Below are 16,029 nucleotides of genomic sequence, written 5' to 3' on the forward strand. Positions count from 1 at the left end.
TCACAGTCTTGTCATAATCGTGTGGTTCGAGATTACAGGAATAGTTTCAAGATTTTGCGGTCTTGTTCTTTGCTGCGGGGTAGGAGGCTGCACAGGCTGCATGTTACTCCGAAGGTTAAGAACAGGGCACACGTCAGCGCACACAGTTCGTCTGTAGTGTACACACAGCCAATTATCCAGGTGCCGAGGGTGCAAAACATTTCAGAAGGTGCTAGGTAGAGTCTGGTCTACTGGTGCTGCTGTCGACACGGACTACACATGTCCCAGAGCGTAATTCCACTTTCCCTGGGGGAAAGAAATCCTCAGAGAGAAATAGATAACTGTTCCCAGCTAACTGACGTCTATGGTTGAAGCGTTGCAATTAACGATATGTGAGATTTTCAATAGTGTCCATTGCACTCTTAGGAACAGGGCAAACCAATGTATCAGACAGCTCCGGCTCCAATAACACTAAAATGAGAGGTCACGCAAGCAACACATCTCGCTAAGAAGTGCAAGAGGAAAATTATTAAAAGCACAAACTCAACTATTTATGGGGAAATGGAGCAACATTTAGCCAGAACAGGTTTCCTTCTAACTCTGTGTCAGTCTAAATGGTGGAGGGGAGAGTTGGTGAGGACAGCAGTGAACATAAATTATTATAATATAAATCATTAGGTCCATGTCCAAAATGGCTGCCTTTTCCCTAGTGCACTATATAGGGAATAGGGGGCCATTTGGGACGCACAACCTGGTTGGCTGAGCTCCTGGTTGAGGGAACAGGACATTCATGCCCTGGAGAAAGATAGTGTTGTCTTGGGACTTAACGCAACAAAGAACACGGCCTCACTTTAAAAGGATTTACTGTAACGTTACAGTATATCATGAATAATCATTTGCAGGCCTATTTAGTGTATGAACTATGCACTAATGAATTTGGATGAGCATTTTGTTATGTGTGCCATTCTAATTTTGGGCTACATAGCCAGGTCATTCAAAAATGAACAAATCAGAAAACAAAGGGAACCTCTTCAGTAAGCAGAGATAAATAATCTGAGTTGGACGAAGGCTGAGTTGATGAGTGGAAAACTGCATCAACTCCCCTCCAGCTCTCCCTGCTATGACATAACAGGCAGAATAAGGCAGGGAGGAGACTGAGGCAGGACTACTCCCAAGTTCTGTGCTGTTATGTACCAGGAGCCAGGAAAGACTGAAATAAACCAAGAATACCCTCTCAGTCCCTAAGGAGGTAGGTACTAGTTAGTCACTTATACAATAGTCTTCTTTCCACCCTGTGTCACCAAGCGAGGATACTACACAACAGTCTTCTTCCCACTCTGTGACTTCAAGCAAGGATACTTATTGTATACAACGACATACATCCTTCAGATCAGGCCCTTATAGCAGCTAACAATGTGATGGGACCCTAAAGTATCAGACGATAACACCCTGATGAATGATTGACGCTGAAACACGTTGTTTCATTCATTCCTCCTCTATTACTCAGCTATTGAAAACAGTCAGAGAGAAGCTGTTCTGGTTACCATGGTTTAGATGTAGCATGCCTCCAGGCCCATTTATCTAGTCAGGACATGGCCTTCTCTTTTAGATAGATACGACATCTCAAAGAGTAGAGGCTATTGCCTTTCTATTCTCTTCATACTCGACTTGGCTGCTTTCCCTCCGTTGGAGTAGGGGGAAAAAACAGAGACAAATTGGTCAGTGTGTGTGTGTGTGTGTGTGTGTGTGTGTGTGTGTGTGTGTGTGTGTGTGTGTGTGTGTGTGTGTGTGTGTGTGTTGAAGACAAAAGGCTTTGATGAGGAGCCAGGTAGGAGAATCGGTCAGTGGTCACGCTGTCTTGTCCGTTAGGAGCTGACCAGACAGAAACAAATGCTGCAGCAGCATGACTAGGTCCCGGTCCAGACTCAGAGGAGGCCTGCCCTGCTGCCCTGTTCTGATCTCCTGTTCCTGACTATCACAAAACTGAGAGAGAACTCTGCCAAATGAGACATTGACAAGCAAAAAATATATATATCTTGACAGTGAATAGCAATGACAAAGAACTATAGGCCTAGCTAGATTAAGGAGGCCCAAGTCTAAGGCAAGGGTTAATGACCTGTGATCAAAAATGGACACATTTCCAATGTGCTCCAAATTCCCAAAACGTTTATTCTTTAGTTAGATAAAACAAATCTAATGAAAACCTTCTATTTTATTTGAAGGAATCCTAACTGTATAACTTTGATTGGAACGTTCTCTAAGATAACTTGGCTGCTGGAAATGATGTTGCTGTGTCTATAAAGCATCGTATGTTGGGGAAACTCCTATTTGTGTTCATGCCTCTTCCGGCACACCCCCTCCCAGTCCCAGACAAACCCAGCTCCTATCCTGACAACACAGTGTGCTTTCCAGGCATGGACTGGCACAGTCACGGGTACAATAAGGCCTCAGAGTCTGATACCATCAAACATCCACTCACTGCCAATGTACACCAGAGTCATGCTAAGTTGTTCTAATCATACGAACCCAAACGAAAACTGTATGCAATCAAAAGCAACTGCGAGGAGAATCAAGGAAAAACAAGTGAGAATAAGTGCTGGTCTGTTCTTCAAAGCTGTTGTAAAGGACTCAAGAATGTTAAAGATCCACTTGACACCCGCAGGATTGTTCTTTTCAAGGCACAATAATAATAGGTTAACAAATAAGTAACAAGCCAGTAATTACCGAAGAGATAATAAATAGGTCATGAAGTGTTTGATATATCAAAGACACAGCATACACTGTGGCTCCAACGTGAAATCTCTGGAATGTTTAAAACGCCGAAGCCTTGAAGTGCAACATGACATTCTGACACTTTAGACCCCAAAAGAAGGCATTTTCCAAAATGCGTTGGGCTAAACAATACAACACCAATATCTCAAACAAACTTTCATCTTCTACAACATCCTGACCAGAGACGCAGCAGAGCAGACAAATAGTGGTGTGTCCTAGAGAGGTGAGGTGCCAGAGAGGTGCCAGCCCCTGGCCTTTGTTTATGTTGGCTGTTCCGACCACCATACTCACCGTCTGCTTGCCCAGCCGACAATGTCTCGGTCCCGGCGCTAGCGTCGCAGCAATGTGTAGGAGGGAGAGACTGAGCTGAGGCCCGAAAGCCATGGCAGGAAGAGGAAAGGCGGGGCAATGAATCGCTCTCTTTGTCATATTGACCGCCAGGTAGGACAGGACAGGGCAGGACAGGAATGTCTTCGTATTGACTGTCAAGAGTCCTCAAGCTACTAGGTTCTTTGACCTTAGTCAACTGATCTACAGCCACGGTGTGTAAGTGTTGAAGATGATGTTACATCCAAAGACACTAGTCCTACCCAGAGCCTAACATTTAGATATTCCAAACATATTCCTTATAGAAGTCTTGGATATAATCCAAATAGAAAGCTCTGGGCCTACCTATCGTATCATTACAATGTAATAATAAATGCTCTTACATAAGGCCATTGTGTTCGAAAAACGTTACACAACATACATTTTGATGTCTTTGTTTCCTCGCTGCCTGACAGTAGTGATAAATCAATTCGAGACTCTCAAAAGCAAAACCGGCAAGTTCTTAATTGCTCTGCCCTTCAGTTTCATTTGATATATAAACCGTAATCAAATGCTTTAAAGATCAATCCAGTTTGTCACACTTTTCAGAGTGAAAGCAAAATTATTCTGTAGGCCAAAACACATTTTGGCTGAAATTGCACCCATTTCCATACATAAGAGTGCACTAATTTTGACCAGGGAACATACAGGCACCTCTCTCTCAGGCAGAGGCAGACCTTCAATCTAACACCAGACACACATACAGGGGAGAGACAATTGCAGGGCATCCTGGGTGAGGATTAAAAAAATTACTTAATTTAAATAGGCAAGTCCGTTAAGAACAATTTCTTATTTACAATGACAGCCTACCCCGGCCAAACCCGGACGACGCTGGGCCAATTGTGCGCCACCCTATGGGACTCCCAATCACGGCCGGATGTGATACAGCCTGGATTCGAAGCTGGGACTGTAGTGACACCTCTTGCACTGAGATGCAGTGCCTTAGACCGCTGCGCCACTCGGGAGCCAAAATCATGCATGATTTGCATGACAAAATTACATAATGTCCTACTGGTAAATTAAAAATAAACAGACATTGCTTAATTTAAGTGGGGATAAGAGATCCTTCATTGTCAGAATGATTGGGAATTAATCAACGAAATTGCCCTGAGGAAGATTCAGGGGAGTATGAATATGACTGTGTTAATGCATTCACCCATTTGCGCGCACACACACGCGCACACACACGCACACACAGTCTCATTCGGATGCTGACTAACAATAGTTCTAACATTGTGTAAACCACTTACCCCTCTGAACATCCAGCTGTCAGGCGACGGGCGGAGAGAGAAGGAGCTCTTTTTTTCCAGTGTCTGCCTGAAGAAGGAGAGGAGAGTAAGGGAGGGTCAGAGAAAGAAAAGAAAAGCAGTGTAAATCTCTGTCCATTAAACCACAATACAGTCCAAACAAAGACGCTAAAGATACTGCAGCAGCCCCAGCCTCTAATCACATTCACTCAAGACATACCCTCAGAGACCAAACAAATGACATCACCACTCTGTTAATGTTAATGGGAACTTGCACTGGTGGAGTGGCCCTTTGAACTTCAGGAAACAGCTAATGGAGCCTGAACACACGCATGCACACACTCTCTCTCAGTCACACACACATACACACACAGCTGACGGAACCGACACCCCCATGCAGGTCCCTAAACACTTATTCAAGTTTATTTTATTTTTTAAATATTTTCTACATTGTAGAATAACAGTGAAGACATCAAAACGATGAAATAACACATGTGGAATCATGTAGTAACCAAAAAAGTGTTAAACTAATCAAAATATATTTTATATTTGAGATTTTTCAAAGTAATTAATAAGTGTGCCTTGTTAAAAGTTAATTTGTTGAATTTCTTTCCTTCCTAATGAGTTTGAGCCAATCAGCCAATCAGTGTTGTGACAAGGCAGGGGTGGTATACAAAAGACCAAGTCCATATTATGGCAAGAACAGTTCAAATAAGCAAAAAGAAATGACAGTCCATCATTACATTAAGACATGAAGGTCAGTCGATTCTGAAAACGTCAAACTTCAAATGTTTCTTCAAGTGCAGTCGCAAAAACCATCTAGCGCTATGATGAAATTGGCTCTCATGAGGACACAGGAAAGGAAGACCCAGAGTTACCTCTGCTGCAGATGATAAGTTCATTCGAGTTACCAGCCTCAGAAATTGCAGCCCAAATAAATGTTTCGCAGAGTTCAAGTAACACACACATCTCAACATCAACTGTTCAGAGCAGACTGCGTGAATCAGGCCTTCATGGTCAAATTGCTGCAAAGAAACCACTACTTAAGAACACCAATAAGAAGAAGAGACTTGCTTGGGCCAAGAAACACGTGCAATGGACATTGGACTGGTGCAAATCTGTCCTTTTGGTCTGATGAGTCCAAATTTGAGATGCTTTGTTCAAACCTCTGTGTCTTTGTGAGACGCAGAGTACGTGAACGGATTATCTCTGCATGTGGGGTTCCCACCGCGAAGCATGGAGGAGGAGGTGTGATGGTGTGGGGATGCTTTGCTGGTGACACTGTCTGTAATTTCTTTAGAATTCAAGGCACATTTAACTTCTTGGTGACAGGGGGGCAGTGTTGAGTAGCTTTATGAATAAGGTGCCCAGTAAACTGCCTGCTACTCTGTCCCAGATGCTAATATATGCATGTTATTAGTAGTATTGGATAGAAAACACTCTGAAGTTTCTAAAACTGTTTGAATGATGTCTGTCAGTATAACAGAACTCATATAGCAGGCGAAATCCAACCAGGAAGTGGGAAATCTGGGGTTTGTAGTTTCATTTAAGTGATTGCCTATAAAATATGCTGTGTCTATGGGGCCAGATTGCACTTCCCAGGGCTTCCAGCAGATATCAACAGTCTTTATAAAGTTTTTGAGGCTTCTATTGTGGAAGGGTGTTGAATAAGAGCTGTTTCAACAAGTGGACTAGGCTGTGGCCAATCAGTTGTTTACTGTGCGGTCACGCGGGTGCGCCGTTCCTTCTTTTTCCTCTGTAATGAATAAGCTATTGTCCATTTGGAATATTATTTAAGTTTTATTATAAAAACACCCTATGGATTGATTGTAAACATCGTTTGACATGTTTCTACAAACTGTAATGGAACTCTTTTGATTTTTCGTCTGGATGTTGCGCTCGCGCATTGTGCGATTGGAATAGTGAACTAAACGCAAGAACAAAACGGAGGTATTTGGACATAAATATGGACGTAATCGAACAAAACAAGCATTTCTTGTGGATGTGGGAGTCCTGGGAGTGCATTCTGACGAAGATCAGCAAAGGTAAGTGAAGATTTATAATGCTATTTATGACTTTTGTTGACTCCACAATTTGGCAGGTAACTGTATGGCTTGCTTTTGTGGCTGAACGCTTTTCTCATATTATTGGATATTGTGCTTTTGCTGTAAAGCTTTTTTGAAATCTGACACAGCAGTTGCATTAAGAACAAGTTTATCTTTAATTCTATGTAAAAACATTATCTTTCATCAAAATTTATTATGAGTATTTATGTTATTTGATGTGGCTCTCTGCTATTTCTCCGGATGTTTTGGAGGCATTTCTGAACATGGTGCCAATGTAAACGGAGGTGTTTGGATATACAGTGCCTTGCGAAAGTATTCGGCCCCCTTGAACTTTGCGACCTTTTGCCACATTTCAGGCTTCAAACATAAAGATATAAAACTGTATTTTTTTGTGAAGAATCAACAACAAGTGGGACACAATCATGAAGTGGAACGACATTTATTGGATATTTCAAACTTTTTTAACAAATCAAAAACTGAAAAATTATTCAGCCCCTTTACTTTCAGTGCAGCAAACTCTCTCCAGAAGTTCAGTGAGGATCTCTGAATGATCCAATGTTGACCTATATGACTATTGATGATAAATACAATCCACCTGTGTGTAATCAATTCTCCGTATAAATGCACCTGCACTGTGATAGTCTCAGAGGTCCGTTAAAAGCGCAGAGAGCATCATGAAGAACAAGGAACACACCAGGCAGGTCCGAGATACTGTTGTGAAGAAGTTTAAAGCCGGATTTGGATACAAAAATATTTCCCAAGCTTTAAACATCCCAAGGAGCACTGTGCAAGCGATAATATTGAAATGGAAGGAGTATCAGACCACTGCAAATCTACCAAGACCTGGCCGTCCCTCTAAACTTTCAGCTCATACAAGGAGAAGACTGATCAGAGATGCAGCCAAGAGGCCCATGATCACTCTGGATGAACTGCAGAGATCTACAGCTGAGGTGGGAGACTCTGTCCATAGGACAACAATCAGTCGTATATTGCACAAATCTGGCCTTTATGGAAGAGTGGCAAGAAGAAAGCCATTTCTTAAAGGTATCCATAAAAAGTGTTGTTTAAAGTTTGCCACAAGCCACCTGGGAGACACACCAAACATGTGGAAGAAGGTGCTCTGGTCAGATGAAACCAAAATTGACCTTTTTGGCAACAATGCAAAACGTTATGTTTGGCGTAAAAGCAACACAGCTCATCACCCTGAACACACCATCCCCACTGTCAAACATGGTGGTGGCAGCATCATGGTTTGGCCTGCTTTTCTTCAGCAGGGACAGGGAAGATGGTTAAAATTGATGGGAAGATGGATGGAGTCAAATACAGGACCATTCTGGAAGAAAACCTGATGGAGTCTGCAAAACACCTGAGACTGGGACGGAGATTTGTCTTCCAACAAGACAATGATCCAAAACATAAAGCAAAATCTACAATGGAATGGCCAAGGTGTTAGAATGGCCAAGTCAAAGTCCAGACCTGAATCCAATCGAGAATCTGTGGAAAGAACTGAAAACTGCTGTTCATAAATGCTCTCCATCCAACCTCACTGAGCTTGAGCTGTTTTGCAAGGAGGAATGGGAAAAAATGTCAGTCTCTCGATGTGCAAAACTGATAGAGACATACCCCAAGCGACTTACAGCTGTAATCGCAGCAAAAGGTGGCGCTACAAAGTATTAACTTAAGGGGGCTGAATAATTTGCACGCCCAATTTTTCAGTTTTTGATTTGTTAAAAAAGTTTGAAATATCCAATAAATGTCGTTCCACTTCATGATTGTGTCCCACTTGTTGTTGATTCTTCACAAAAAAATACAGTTTTATATCTTTATGTTTGAAGCCTGAAATGTGGCAAAAGGTCGCAAAGTTCAAGGGGGCCGAATACTTTCGCAAGGCACTGTAAATATGAACTTGATCGAACAAAACATACATGTATTGTGTAACATTGAGTCCTGGGAGTGTCATCTGATGAAGGTCGTCAACGTTTAGTGATTAATTGTATCTATATTTCTGCTTTTTGTGACACCTCTCTTTGGTTGGAAAATGGTTGAATGCTTTCGATGACTACTTGCTGACCTAACATAATGATATGTTCTGCTTTCGCTGAAAAGCCTTTTTGAAATCGGACACTGTGGTTGGATTAATGAGAAGTGTATCTTTAAAATGGGGTAAAATACTTGTATGGTTGAGGAATTTTAATTATGAGATTTCTGTTGTTTTGAATTTGGAGCCCTGCAATTTCAGTGGCTGTTGGCGAGGTGGGACGCTAGCGTCCCGAACGATCCCAGAGAGGTTAACCAGCATGGCTACGACAGCATTCTGCAGCGATACACCATCCCATCTGGTTTGCGATTAGTGGGACTGTCATTTGTTTTTCAACAGGATAATGACCCAACACACCTCCAGGTGGTGTAAGGGCTATTTCACCAAGAAGGAGAGTGATGGAGAACTGCATCAGATGACCTGCCTCCACAATCACCCGACCTCTACCCAATTGAGATGGTTTGGGATAAGTTGGACCGCAGAGTGAAGGAAAAGTGCTCAGCATATGTAGGAACTCCTTCAAGACTGTTGGAAAAGCATTCCAGGTGAAGCTGGTTGAGAGAATGCCAAGAGTGTGCAAAGCTGTCATCAAGGCAAAGGGTGGCTACTTTCAAGAATCTCAAATATAAAATATATTTTTATTTGTTTAACACTTTTTTTGGTTACTACATGATTCCATATGTGTTATTTCATAGTTTTGATGTCTTCACTAGTATTCTATAATGTAGAAAATAGTACAAATAAATAAATAAAGATAAACCCTTGAATGAGTAAGTGTATCCAAACTTTTGACTGGTACTGTATATATTTTTTTTTCTGGGGGGAGGGGGGCAGCTAACTTCCTTCAGTTCTACACATTTTGCAATGTGGCAAAGATAGAATGTGGAATTAATGGCAGTAGAGGCATAATCTGATTTTACTTATATCACAAATTGTGTAAAATAATTATTGTCAACCTAAAATATTGTCATATAATCATAAATACAGTTTATATTGATGTAAAAAAAACATTAGGAACACCTTCCTAATATTGAGTTGCCCTCAGAACTGCTTCAATTCGTCAGGGCATGGACTACAAGGTGTCAAAAGCGTTCCACAGGGATGCTGGTCCATGTTGACTCCAGTGCTTCCCACAGTTGTGTCAAGTTGGCTGGATGTCCTTTGGGTGGCGGACCATTCTTGATACATACGGGAAACTGTTGAGCTTGAAAAACCCATCAGTGTTGCAGTTCTTGACACACTCAAACCGGTGCACGTGGTACTACCATACTCCATTCAAAGGCACTTCAATGTTTTGTCTTGCCCATTCACCCTCTGAATGGCACACATACGCAATCCCTGTGTCAGTTGTCTCAAGGCTTAAAAATCCTTCTTTAACCCGAAGAGGATTAAATCCTCCCCTTGAAGTGGATTTAACAGGGGAAATCAATAAGGGATCATAGCTTTCACCTGGTCAGCCTATGTCATGGAAAGAGCAGTGTTTATAGGTTTAATACCAATTTTCTGAATAAATAGCCTCTAAAATACACTGTATATGTAAACAGACTATAAATGTCTCAATTGTTGTTTTCCTGGAAAGCTAAGCGTGCTATTATATGATACAATATCAGTACTTGTTGCATTTACAAATGGTCTAAGTCCTATCAGCTACTGATTTCAACCAGTGTATGGCTGTGGATTGACTGCATTGTTTAAGTGGAATGTTGATGTATTGGCAGTTAATTAGAAAAATGTCTGGAATCATTCCTCTACAACTGGCTGTCTAACTAGCTAACAAACATAAGCCTACAGTGCAGATAAAATCTTCAAATTCATTATTTTACACTATCTTATCAAAGCACTGGCAAACCATGGTCGACCAACTCCCTGACCAAAATGGCTGAACTTTATTCCATCATAAGCAGGTTCATATCCCTTCTATGTAATATTTTAATTCCTAATTCTATGGGGGTGAGCTCTCCAGGGAGTTTGGGGATCAGTGGTGTGTGGTACGCCAGTGCCTTTATGGTACACTCTTAGCACCTTTTTTTCTATCTGGAACCTAGAAGGGTTCATCGGCTGTCCCCATTGGAGAACCCTTTTAAGAATCATTTTTGGTTCCATGTAGAACCCTTTCCACAGCGGGTCCTACATGGAACACAAAAGGGTTCTACATGGAACCAAAAAGGGTTCGACCTGGAACCAAAAAGGGTTCGACCTGGAACCAAAAAGGGTTCTCCTACGGGGACAGCCAAAGAACCCTTTTGGAACCCTTTTTTCTAAGATTGTAAGAGCTAATGGACAGAAGCAGCATTGTCTGAAGAGTCTGAAGATGGCCATGATACATGGTTCATTGATGATTCAGGACCCTTCAAAGACCTGACGATGGTGACGAGAGCCATGTATTTATATGACGGTGTGTTTAAAGTGTGCTTAAGAGTTAAAAACTGGGAAGCCAGGCTTGAGTCACAGACTGTAGGAATGACAGAGACAGATAAAATGGTTTTGTTTAAACAGCTGCAGCTGCTACAGTGAGGTTACATTAAGGCCTTGATGTCTGATGAGTGGAGTGTGTGCCATGGATGGTCTGGTCTGAAGGACAGACACGATTCCAACCTCTACTCCCAGGTTAGTCTCCTGTGACACACTGTAACTTAGATGTTAACTGGCCAGCGCACGGGAGATTTTGTTCTGGGTTCAGACCTTTGACCAAAAGGTGGCCAGCCAGTAAGTAGCTACGAGCTGAAATAAACAACAGTCAGGGTCACACAATAGGAAATAAGTTCAGTCAGTAGTCAGTAGCACACAAATACAATAACCAAGTTAAACAACCATAGGTCTTGGCTCCTCCGTAAGGTCAGAGTTAGATAAAAAAAAAAACTTCAGGCCTAAGTCTGTCAACAAGCTACGCACATGTCAGTAAAATATTGAATCAAATCAAATTTTATTGGTCACATACACATGGTTAGCAGATGTTAACGTGAGTGTAGCGAAATGATTGTGCTTCTTGTTCCAACAGTGCAGTAATATCTAACAAGTAATCTAACAATTCCCCAACAACTACCTAATACACACAAATCTAAAGGGGTGAACGAGAATATGTACATACAAGTATATGGATGGCTGAGCGGCATAGGCAAGGGGCAATAGATGGTATAAAATACAGTTTATACATGTGATATGAGTAATGTAAGAAATGTAAACATTATGAAAGTGCCATTATTGAAAGTGGCATTGTTTAAAGTGACTAGTGATCCATTTATTAAAGTGTCCAGTGATTGGGTCTCAATGTAGGCAGCAGCCTCTCTGAGTTAGTGATTGCTGTTTAGCAGTCTGATGGCCTTGAGATAGAAGCTGTTTTTCAGTCTCTCGGTCCCAGCTTTGATGCACCTGTACTGACCTTGCCTTCTGGATGATAGCGGGGTGAACAGGCAGTGGCTCGGGTGGTTGTTGTCCTTGATGATCTTTATGGCCTTCCTGTGACATCGGGTGGTGTAGGTGTCCTGGAGGGCAGGTAGTTTGCCCCCGGTGATGCGTTGTGCAGACCTCACTACCCTCTGGAGAGCCTTACGGTTGTGGGCGGAGCAGATGCCGTACCAGGCGGTGATACAGCCCAACAGGATGCTCTCGATTGTGCATCTGTAGAAGTTTGTGAGTGCTTTTGGTGACAAGCCAAAGAAGGCGCTGCTGTGCCTTCTTCACGATGCTGTCTGTGTGGGTGGACCAATTCAGTTTGTCTGTGATGTGTACGCCGAGGAACTTAAAACTTACTACCCTCTCCACTACTGTTCCATCAATGTGGATAGGGGGGTGTTCCCTCTGCTGTTTCCTGAAGTCCACAATCATCTCCTTAGTTTTGTTGACGTTGAGTGTGAGGTTATTTTCCTGACACCACACTCCGAGGGCCCTCACCTCCTCCCTGTAGGCCGTCTCGTGGTTGTTGGTAATCAAGCCTACCACTGTTGTGTCGTCCGCAAACTTGATGATTGAGTTGGAGGCGTGCGTGGCCACGCAGTCGTGGGTGAACAGGGAGTACAGGAGAGGGCTCAGAACGCACCCTTGTGGGGCCCCAGTGTTGAGGATCAGCGGGGTGGAGATGTTGTTGCCTACCCTCACCACCTGGGGGCGGCCCGTCAGGAAGTCCAGTACCCAGTTGCACAGGGCGGGGTCGAGACCCAGGGTCTCGAGCATGATGACGAGCTTGGAGGGCACTATGGTGTTAAATGCTGAGCTGTAGTCAATGAACAGCATTCTCACATAGGTATTCCTCTTGTCCAGATGGGTTAGGGCAGTGTGCAGTGTGGTTGAGATTGCATCGTCTGTGGACCTATTTGGGCGGTAAGCAAATTGGAGTGGGTCTAGGGTGTCAGGTAGGGTGGAGGTGATATGGTCCTTGACTAGTCTCTCAAAGCACTTCATGATGACAGAAGTGAGTGCTACGGGGCGGTAGTCGTTTAGCTCAGTTACCTTAGCTTTCTTGGGAACAGGAACAATGGTGGCCCTCTTGAAGCATGTGGGAACAACAGACTGGGATAGGGATTGATTGAATATGTCCGTAAACACACCAGCCAGCTGGTCTGCGCATGCTCTGAGGGCGCGGTTGGGGATGCTGTCTGGGCCTGCAGCCTTGCGAGGGTTGACACGTTTAAATGTTTTCCTCACGTCGGCTGCAGTGAAGGAGAGTCCGCATGTTTTAGTTGCGGGCCGTGTCAGTGGCACTGTATTGTCCTCAACACACAGTGGCTCAGTGGTTGTTGTCCTTGATTATCTTTTTGGCCTTCCTGTGACGTCGGGTGCTGTAGGTGTCATGGAGGGCAGGTAGTTTGCCCCCGGTGAAGCGTTGTGCAGACCGCACCACCCTCTGGAGAGCCTTGCGGTTGAGGGCGATGCAGTTGCCGACAGGATGCTCTCGATTGTGCATCTGTAAACTTTTGTGAAGGTTTTGGGTGACAAGTCAAATTTCTTCAGCCTCCTGAGGTTGAAGAGGCGCTGCTGCGCCTTCTTCACCACGCTGTCTGTGTGGGTGGACCATTTCAGATGTGTACGCTGAGGAACTTTCCACCTTCTCCACTGCTGTCCCTTCGAAGTGGATAGGGGGATGCTCCCACTGCTGTTTCCTGAAGTCCACGATCATCTCCTTTGTTTTGTTGACGTTGAGTGAGAGGTTGTTTTCCTGATACCACACTCTGAGTCCCCTTACCTCCTCCCTGTAGGCTGTCTCGTCATTGCTGGTAATCAAGCCCACTACTGTTGTGTCGTTTGCAAACTTGATGATTGAGTTGGAGGTGTGCATGGCCACGCAGTCATGGGTGACAAGGGAGTACAGGAGGGGGCTGAGCATGGACCCTTGTGGGGCCCCAGTGTTGAGGGTCAGCGAAGCGGAGATGTTGTTTCCTACCTTCACCACCTTGGGGCAGCCCGTCAGAAAGTCCAGGACCCAATTGCACAGGGCGGGGTTGAGACCCAGGGCCTCCAGCTTGATGATGAGCTTGGAGGGCATTCTTACATAGGTAATCCTTTTGTGATGGCAATAGCCTGTTGGGGTGGTATGCATATTGAAGTGGGCCTATGGTGGATGGTAAGGTGGAGGTGATTTGATCCTTGACTAGTCTCTCAAAGCACTTCATGATGACAGAAGTGAGTGCTATGGGGCGGTAGTCATTTGGTTCAGTTTTCTTTGCCTTCTTGGGTACAGGAACAATGGTAGCCATCTTGAAGCATGTTGGGACAACAGACTGGGATAGGGAGAGATTGAATATGTCCGTGAACACACCAGCCAGCTGGTCTGCGCATGCTCTGAGGACGAGGCTAGTAGAGTAGACTACTGTTCTCTGTCTGAGAACACCAAGCATCAATCATCATCCACATTACAACATTCCTCTTCTCTCTCTCTATCTACCTCTCTCATTCACACTTTCTCTCTCTCTCCCTCACCCCTTGCAGGAAGAAAACACTCCTGTATCTCAACTAAAAGCTTTACCTTAGCTTCTGCTCCAAACTATGACCAGGAGCTATTGACACCAATGCGAAACTCTCCACTAAAATCACCTACTGACAACATACGTTAACCATTCGTTACTGCACACCTTAGACAAATATAAGTCAGTTTAGGACACTCAGGAAGAACATTAACCCACTGTTTGACAGTCCTTAAGCCAATAATATTCTAGTCAGTATAGCTGATTAGATTTGTGCTTCATTTTCCTAAGGGTAACTTAATTATGAGATAAATATAAAATCATAATGTGATGTAAGTGTATATTAATATGATCTTAGTGTATAATCTAATATTATAATACTAATATTATTTTCTGAGATTCTCCTTCTAACTCCCTGGATGAAAGATTGATCCTGTGCGATTCCTTGTATGTTTTGATATGAGTCTGTTGCCTAACTTCATCTAGCTCTGTTTTTCATCATCATTCCACAGAATAGTACACTCTTAGAAAAAAAGGTGCTAAGTAGAATCATACAAGGTTCTTCAGTTTGTCCCCATAGGGGAACCACCCTTTTTAGTCCTGGGTAGAACCCTTTACCGAGGGTTTTACCTAGAACCCTCTATGAAGGGTTCTACCTAGAACCATTTTATCCTCTGAAGGTTCTTCCTAGAACCGTCTATGAAGGGTTCTAGCAAGAACCCTTTTACCTTTGGAGGTTTCTTCAGAGAACCTTCTATGAACGGGTAGAACCCACCAGCCTTATTAGCCTTTAAAATGTAACGATTTATGACAATACATAACACACACTACCGGTCAAAGGTTTTAGAACACCTACTCATTCAATGGTTTTTCTTTATTCTTCCTATTTTCTACATTGTAGAATAATAGTGAAGACATCAAAACTATGAAGTAATACATATGGAATCATGTTATAACCAAAAAAGTGTTAAAATATATTTTGTATTTGAGATTCTTCAAATAGCCACCCTTTGCCTTGATGACAGCTTTGCACACTCTTGGCATTCTCTCAACCAGCTTGACCTGGAATGCTTTTCCAACAGTCTTGAAGGAGATCCCACATATGCTGAGCACTTGTTGGCTGCTTTTCCTTCCTTTCCTTCCTCTAACCGTATTTCGTATTTCTTTCTCGTATTTCTTGGCCCAAGCAAGTCTCTTCTTCTTATTGGTGTCCTTTAGTAGGGGTTTCTTTGCAGCAATTCGACCATGAAGGCCTGATTCATGCAGTCAACTCTGAACAGTTGATGTTGACATGTGTCTGTTACTTGAACTCTGTGAAGCATTTATTTGGGCTGCAATTTCTCAGGCTGGTAACTCAAATGAACTTATCCTCTGCAGCAGAGGTAACTCTAGGTATTACATTCTGGTGGCAGTCCTCATGAGAGCCAGTTTCATCAAAGTGCTTGATGTTTTTTGCGACTGCACTTGAAGAAACATTCAAAGTTCTTGACATTTTCAGAATTGACTGACCTTCATGTCTTAAAGTAATGATGGACTGTCATTTCTCTTTGCTTATTTGAGCTGTTCTTGCCATAATATGGACTATGGACTTGGACTTTTATGGACTTGGATATGGACTTTTACCAAATAAGACTATATTCTGTATACCACACCTACCTTGTCAC

The 16,029-nt window shown here is 43.1% G+C and overlaps 1 protein-coding gene across 1 annotated transcript in view; it reads right to left on the bottom strand.

The window, feature by feature from the left end:
* LOC109890813 (rho guanine nucleotide exchange factor 3-like) overlaps window positions 1–16,029 on the bottom strand; it is a 128,241-nt gene that overhangs the window by 89,659 nt on the left and 22,553 nt on the right. The window contains exon 2 of the mRNA XM_020482853.2: window positions 4,368–4,434. Within this exon, the coding sequence (XP_020338442.1) occupies window positions 4,368–4,434 (67 nt within the window). The remainder of the gene's footprint in view (window positions 1–4,367; window positions 4,435–16,029) is intronic.

The sequence above is a fragment of the Oncorhynchus kisutch genome, linkage group LG5 (assembly GCF_002021735.2).
Source record: "Oncorhynchus kisutch isolate 150728-3 linkage group LG5, Okis_V2, whole genome shotgun sequence".
Taxonomy (NCBI): domain Eukaryota; kingdom Metazoa; phylum Chordata; class Actinopteri; order Salmoniformes; family Salmonidae; genus Oncorhynchus; species Oncorhynchus kisutch.